This window comes from Lactuca saligna, chromosome 2 (genome assembly GCF_052625555.1).
Source record: "Lactuca saligna cultivar CGN05327 chromosome 2, ASM5262555v1, whole genome shotgun sequence".
In the NCBI taxonomy this organism is placed as follows: domain Eukaryota; kingdom Viridiplantae; phylum Streptophyta; class Magnoliopsida; order Asterales; family Asteraceae; genus Lactuca; species Lactuca saligna.
In genome coordinates, this window is record NC_136418.1 from 61844583 (window position 1) to 61853172 (window position 8590).

An 8590-nucleotide genomic window follows, 5' to 3' on the forward strand; every position below is an offset into this window, starting at 1 on the left:
GCAAAGTTTGACAATCCTATAACTTATACAATTTAAAGTTCCAACATTATAAGATGTCTCTAATATCGTATGTTCTACGTAATGACAATATTTAAGATAAACTTTTTAATTTGAATGAAATTATTATTTAATAGATAACAATAACAATTTAATTAGTTTTAACAATATATATATATATATATATATATATATATATATATATATATATATATATATATATATATATATATATATATATATATATATATATAACTTTGTATATGCACAACTCAAGTTCTAACTATATTTTATTATGAAAAAGTTTATAATGATAATATTAAAAAATATTTTATAAAATTATTATGTAATTGTTAATAACAATGTTTTGTATTTAATATAACATATATATTTTTTTTCTATTTTAACTAAGCATAAAATATTTTTACATGCGTCTAGTGTATTTATATATAGGCAGCGACGAAAGAGGAAGAAGGTGCGTTTCATGTGTGTGTGTGTTTGGAGTAATGCTTAAGAGTTTCCAAAGGTAGGAGGGTATAATTGTCTATTTACTTCTTTTGCAGTGGATTAATAAAAAGGGTCAGTGGAAAAATGAGCCTCCCACAATTTGGTCTTCACATCTTATCCAAATTTGATTTTCAAAGACTTGCGTCATGTAACAAATAAACGAGTTAGACTCGATCTTTTATCAAATTCATAAAAACATGTCAAACAACTCCTAACTTTTCATAACTTTTCATATCGAAAGAAAGTCAAAAATATAAAACAACATTGTAAGAATTCTAAAACTCATGAACATATGGGATCATTATTCTTATGAAATCTTTAGCAACCCTTTCTATGATGACTTATTCCCAAAACAACAAGAACACAATGTAACACAATGCCTATCTAATCGTTAACCCTCTCATACAACTCACAAACAATAAAATAATAATTTAAACAAAATATGAAAAACATTAATCTACAAACAAGTATAAAGTAACCCTACCAGTATCAAACTCCAACTAAACACCCATCTCGAGCATCCTATAATCGTCGCCATTGATTTCTTCTTCTTCCCATCATCACTCTCATCATCACCATCGTCACTAATGTCTTTAGGGTGATCAAAGTTAGCTGGCACCGTTGTCTCCGGCACTGTATCATCGCCGGACTGTTGGCCTACCGGCCCCGGAGCTCCTGGTGGCGGAGTCCTCAAACTTGGTGGCAAACCTTGGCCGTATGTGACATTAATGCTGAACCGCTGGCCATTCTCACACTGCTCGCCATCGTAATCACTTGAGAAGAAATAGGTGGGTCCGACTTTGAGGAGGGGGACGGCGACGGAGACAGGGTGGACGATGGACGCCGATGGGTCTGGTGATGCGTATTGGAAAGTGTCGTTATCAAGAGCATTGCTGTCATCACAGAGGTTGTAGATAGTGGAATTGTATGTTTGTACGACTGTATGATTATTGTCGGTGTTGAAAACTGTGAATATATGACACAGAGAAAACACATTTATTTTAGTAAAAACAAATCTATTGAAGCGACTTTGATGCATTGTTAATGATTAGAATCTGTACAAATATTACTTCTGGCAGTACAACCTACTATTTTTTTTATTAGTTGTGTCAATCATGCAAGACATTAACCAGCCATACATATGTATATATTATAAAATACAACTGTTATGTTAATAATTAATGCATAATATCTATTTGAGACCAGAAAATTGTTTAGACTTTTCGTAATTTCTAGTTACAAATAAGATTTATGAATGACTATATCACATCAGTATGAAATCTGATTTCGATGGACATGAGAGAAATAAGTTTGTGTGGATTTAACATTTGTTTTCCTTCTTACGGTTAAATGAGTTGGGTGGTTTTACCGTGGATAACGAGTTTTAAAAACCAAAACCGTCACATTTAGCTGACAAAACTTAATCAACAATATCATGAATCATATATATATATATATATATATATATATATATATATATATATATATATATATATATATATATATATATATATATATATATATATATATATATATATATATATATGGGTTAAGTTCAAATGAAAACACTATTTAATGTGAAAACGTGAAAACACTACTTTATGTAACTATTCTACTATGAATTTTGTATATACAACGATATGACATTATTCATCAACAAATATATAAATAATCACACATTAATATTCACATTAAAATTTTATATGTACAACTTTATGACATTATTTATCACCGAATATATGAACAATCACATATTTAACATTCACATTAGAATTTACTAAATTACTACACACATATATATATATATATATATATAAATTTTATAGTAGAATAGCAATATTAAATTGAATATATTCCTATTATAATTACTACAATACTATACATATTAATTTCATAGTAGAATAGTAATATAAAGTAGTGTTCTCACGTTCTCACATTAAATAGTGTTCTCATTTGAACTTAACTATATATATATATATATATATATATATATATATAATTTTGGGAAATGATTAGAAAAGTCTTAATATTTTTAATACAAAGAATCAATATATATATATATATATATATATATATATATATATATATATATATATATATATATATATATATATATAGTTAGGTTCATTTGAGACCACCTATATTTTGTAAGACCGTGAGATGCATTTTTTTATTTTTTTTATTTTTTTTAGTTAATTTATGTTCCGAAAATAATATTTATAAAAAGAATTTTTTGATTTTTCCATTTATTTTGCATTTTAAAATTATTTTTAGAATATGTACAATGTAATATTCTATTTAGAATATTTCACGTATTTTTCAAAAAAAAAAAGAATTTTTTTTATTTATTTTTTATTTTTTTTAGTTAATTCAAGTTCCGAAAATAATATTTAAATTTTTTTTTTAGATTTTTCCATTTATTTTGCATTTTAAAATTATTTTTTAGAATATGTCAGTGTAATATTCTATTTAGAATATTTCACGTATTTTTAAAAAAAAAACAGATTTTTTTTTATATTTTGTTATATTTTTTTTAGTTAATTCAAGTTCTGAAAATAATATTTAAAAAAAGAATTTTTGGATTTTTCCATTTATTTTGCATTTTAAAATTATTTTTAGATTTGGTCTCACGGTTTCACAAAATTAGAATGGTTTCAAATAAACCTGAACCTATATAAATATATATATATATATATATATATATATATATATATATATATATATATATATATATATAATCACTCGTCCACAACTTACAAAGAATCAATATATATATATATATATATATATATATATATATATATATATATATATATATATATATAAAAGATTGTAAAAAATTGTCAAATAAATATGAAATCTACTTTTTAATACAAAAAGTTTCAACCAAAGGGCATTTGGTCCGGGGGCATCGAGTAATATTGGAAAATATGTTTTCTATATGGTTGAGAGTTTAAGTCCACAGCGGACAAAGATGTAAATTTAGGAGTATATTAGAGCATGTGTGTTTAAAAATAAATTTTAATAATTTTTTTTTTGCAATAAAACTAAATTTAGTATCAAAATCAATAATACTAAAAGTTAATTAAGATCACTTGAAAAATATCATCAAGATTTTCTTAACTACATAATACTTCATGTTTAATTAAACCGTTTTATTAAATCAAGTTCATACGTTCAGCTGGAAGAAGAAAAAAAAAAGGAAGGATATATATATATATATAACATAAATATTTTATCTAAATTACAGGTGTTTGGATCAATTTTATTTTATTATTTTTTTGTCAAGTCATGGAAAAGGAACCTGATCCTCTACGAGTGGTACATGCCATGTGTCATTTCGCAATGGTGAAAGGGTCCAACCGGTTCTTGAATCGAACCTCCCTATTTTCCCCACTGCATGTGATCTTTATTTCAAAGAACAATTTATATATACGATCATGACATGACTTAACTCTACTTTAGAAAAAAAAATACAATTACCAACTATAATAAAAAAAAATCGATGTAAAAAATGGATTAGTTGAATAGTATCACTTTATTTTTAGAGTAATCTGTTAAGTAATCTTAACATGGTGTTGAACTCATAAATGGCTTTGGGTAGGAGGTACTTTTTGTTACTAAGAAACAAGCAATATGTTAAATTTGTCGGCAACCACTATATGCTTATAGTAATTTTTTACTTTACATTAGATTCATATACAAGTTTCCGTTTATACCATGTTACAGATCACATGCCTTTTTATCATCTTCACACAAATTCTAAAGATAATTCCCACAAAATTAAAGAAAAATCCAAAATTTTAAGAGAGTGAGGATACATACCGAGGAAATCACCAAGAGAGAAGGTTTTTGAAGAAGCCCATTTCTGATAGTTAACAGTCGGCTTCTCAAGCTTATCAAACCAACCCAGATCGTCTCCTACAGTGTAGTTCTTGTAACCTGCAACACCTCCTCTTCCATTGATGTTTAAACTTACCATGAAAAACAGCACCACCATCAATACCTTCGATTGATCCATCACTCTCTCTCTCTATGATTTGATTTGATCGGATCTGATTATGGAGTGAAAGAAGTGCAAGAAGATGGTGCTTTCAGGGTCGCTTTCTTTGCCTATACACAACCAAACCACTTTGCTCTTCATTAAATTTACTATCTATATATACATATGAGAGAGAGAGAGAGAGAGAGAGAGAGAGAGAGAGAGAGAGAGAGAGAGAGAGAGTTTTCTCTTTTATTTTTCAATAATATAAAATATATTTTCTCTTATTTTTATGGTAATTTAAATTTGTCGGTTTAAGTATCTTTGTTATGGTTTTGTCCTCGTTTACCAATTTTGTGTTTATATATTCATAAAAAATTGCACTGCTTCTTAGAAAATAGGGCGAAGAAAATGGGCAAAGTGATATCACAACTCCTAGAAATCTTATTTATGGATCGCGTAATATATTGTTCAGTTTTTTAAATTGATAACTTGATTGTTTGAGTATCTACTATATTTTGGATTGATACTTAGATTGGAACCGCATTGCATACATAAAGATTTCCTAGACTTCTTTTTTATCTCGATCGAGGTAAAATTCCGTTAATAAGCATATGATGGGTTGATAATTGTTGGGTTAGGAATTGGCATAAAGAGGTGAGAGGTAGTGGGAAATCATTCAATGAGTTGTACTACAAGAAACAAAGCCAATAACGACAACGACATTAGCAGCGACGTAAGTTATTAGCAGTGGTGAGTCTAGAATAAAACACTATATAGTTTACAAATCTTTCTATATACATTTTTTCTATATTTTTATATGTAACGTAGGTTCTAAATTTATTTTAAGGTGGATCCCTAAAAATTTTACTATGAAAATTTTAGATAAATTAAAAAAAAATAATAATAATAAATGGGTCCTAGGACTCACCTTCCTTATACCTAACATCACCTTCCTTATGCCTAACCTCGCCACTGGTTATTAGCGGCGACATGTAATTTGTGGGTTACATGTCGCTACTAGTAGTGTGTGTCGCCGCTAAATATGGAAAACCACAATCCACGTCAAAATAAATTGGTTAAGATTATCCGTTGATCTGGACCTAATCGAACGACCGAAAACAAAGTTCGCTCAACGTATTAACGACGATGTCAGTGACTGTAACACCGTCGCCGATAATGCTCCAAAATCTTTAACATATGGTACGATCACAACATGGAAAATGCTAAAAGGTGAATTCATAAAAAAAATAGCCTACTTCCAAGGATTGACAGAACGAAGAAAAAGATTTACAACTTTCAACAAGAAGATGAAGACTCACTTTTTGAAGTTTGGCATAGGTTTAAGGGCATGTTGATAGCATGTCCCCAAAATGATTCGAATCAACATTAAGAAATGAATACTAGAAAAATAATAGATAACATAGGACCAATTCCTATGGAAACACCTTAAGAAGCATGTAACGTTCCATTTTTTACAACCAAAATTTTTATTTTTATTAAGGTAAAACTTCCCAATTTATAAATCCATTATTAAAAAAAACTATTTATTCTAAATTACATTTATTAAAAATCAGAGTATCATAGAAACACAAAATCCTCAATGTTACTGATGAGTTTGTACACTCCCGCCTTCGCCTTTCCGCAATCACCAATGATACCTAAAACCATAAACAACTGGATAAACAGAAATCTTAGTGAGTTTCCCCCAAAATACCTGATACAATAAACATACAAGCATGCATCGGGTCCACTCAGCCATCAGACTGAAATACCTATGGTTTATTGGCCTACAGCTTCAACCCAACCACTCTTCCAGAGCCTGCGTACCTACGGCTTACAGTCGACCCACACCGAGTATCTTGGCCCACAACACAAAGCATGATCGCCTCAACCCAACACTATCATATATCGACATATAAACTGACAAGGATCAAGTCGGCACATAACACAGACAAACAACAACCATACAGCTCACCACTACCTACTAGCTCGGCGTACTACAGGCTACGCCCAGTGTACGCATTGACTTAATATCTTCATTTTTTAGGGCTTAATTTGTTAAGTCACTACATCAAATTTCCAGTCTTATTCCTAAATGGTATCCCATACCATAAAGTTTCCCTTTTTATGGTTCTACATGTCTAGATCAAGCCCCAACAACAAATCCCTAACTTGTCTTAGCTTCTATAGCTCTTAATGTTTCGCATGAAGGAATATCACAACCAAGATCATATTTTTTATAACTCAAGACATGGAAACACGTCCAAAAGAACAATCCAAACATTCCATAACATGTCATACACAAGAGAGGCCATATTTCGGGACAAAGGTAATATTTTCATCATACAAGGTAGATCTAGCAACTTATTCATCAAGGTGGGAACTTTTTACCTTCTAGAGATGGAGAATGATGCAAAACATCTAGATCTAAGCTTGATTCTAGCTTCCAAGCTTCACCACCACCTTCTTCTTCCTTTGGAACACACATAACACACACACAAGCTTCAAAATACAACAATGGGGATAGAGTTTGCAAGAAAAGACATTTCTAATGATGGAGGTTGGAAATAGGGCGGGGAGATGAGACTTAATCATTAATATATAGGGCCCAAACCATCAAGGTTAGGGTTTTCGCCCAGACGGAGTATGCCTAACATACTCCCAAAGTGAGATATTTCTCTTAAATGATTATTACGCACCACGTACCTGTTGGATAAGGTGTCTAAGTCCATAACTATTCCTGGTATGTACTTGACCCGACATGGTCTATTTGGGTTGCATGGCACCATGCAATTGGATAGACTAAATGAGAGAAATAACACTTGTGGTTTATTAATATATTATAAGTTCTAATATATTAATAGTATTATTTAATTAGTTTGATCAAGAATTAATTTAGAATTAATTAAGTGATCAAAAGATAACTAATTAAATATATGGGTTGATTATGTAAATCATCCATAACTTGTATAGTGGGCTAAGAGGCTCCATGGATTATCAAGTTGGGTTAAACCCATAGGATGCTCCATGGGAGTTACAAACCCATGGGTCATGGAAATGAAGAGCCATGATACATTAGGGTTTACATGGTGAAACCCTAGATGTGTCACACTATATAAAGACCATCTCCTCCACCAAAATTGGCTACACTAAGAAACAAGAGAGCTAGAGCCGATTTTGCAAGTGTAAGATTCTCTCAAAGTTTACTCCTTTGCATTTGGTGTTGTGTGAAGCATTTGAGGCATCACACTTGGGGTGCTAGGCTCACAAGGTTTCAAGGATCATAATCAACAACAAGGTAAGTTATTCTATCTTATATTCAAGTTAAAAAGTTCCCCATGTATGCTAGATAGGAATATAACCTTGGAATTCAACTTTGCATGATAATTAGACAAACGTAGATCCAAGGTTATTAGGGTTGCATGTACACTTAAGAAGTGTTAGAATGCTCAAAACCCATCAGTACCATGCAGTACGCCCAACGTATGGATGTTCGGCCCAAAATTACAACAATGCCACTATGGGCCAATTTGTACTCTCTCTTATGCTCATAGACCAAAAAGAAATATTCAATAATACAAAGGGTTACAATTGAATGTACCCCAACATCAGGATGTTACAAATCTCCCCCACTTAAAGTAGACTTCGTTCTCGAAGTATGTCGTCTCGAACAACTTAGGATAATGCTTCCGTATCTCCGCCTCCACCTCTTAGGTCCACTCGGAGCCTTTCCTATGTTGCCACTGAATCTTTACCAAAGGTATCTCCTTGTTGTGCAAAACCTTCATGTTTCTCTCCAATATAGCCACCGGCCTCTCAACATAATTCAGATGCTCATCGACCTGAATATCATCCAAGGGGACCACGACCTCATCGTCCAACTCGCACTTTCACAACTACAAAACATGGAAAGTGTTGTGGGTATGACTGAGCTTACTCAGTAACTCCAACCGGTAGGCCACTTTGCCTACCCTGTCTATCACATGAAATGGTCCAATATACCGCGTACCTAATTTCCCCCTTTTCCTGATGCCTATCACACCCTTCCTAGGTGAGACCTATCGCCGACCTGAAATTCCAACTCCGATCGACGTTGGTCGG

General features: G+C 31.3%; 1 protein-coding gene across 1 annotated transcript; it reads right to left on the reverse strand.

Annotated features, from left to right (window-relative positions):
- Positions 1-783: 783 nt before the first annotated feature.
- ENODL18 (early nodulin-like protein 18) lies at positions 784-4673 on the reverse strand. The gene is made up of 2 exons (XM_078979483.1): positions 4330-4673; positions 784-1470 (listed from the first exon to the last, which is right to left on the reverse strand). The coding sequence occupies exons 1-2, from the start codon at positions 4523-4525 to the stop codon at positions 962-964; spliced, it is 705 nt and encodes a 234-aa protein (XP_078835609.1). The 5' UTR covers positions 4526-4673; the 3' UTR covers positions 784-961.
- Positions 4674-8590: the final 3917 nt, after the last annotated feature.

What these genes read in the sequence shown, in the direction of transcription:
- ENODL18 (XM_078979483.1), bottom strand. Translation starts at nt 4,525, where the DNA reads ATGGATCAATCGAAGGTATTGATGGTGGTGCTGTTTTTCATGGTAAGT. An exon ending in CTCTCTTGGTGATTTCCTCG is followed by an intron (nt 1,471 to 4,329) that starts GTATGTATCCTC and finishes ATATATTCACAG; the next exon opens with TTTTCAACACCGACAATAAT.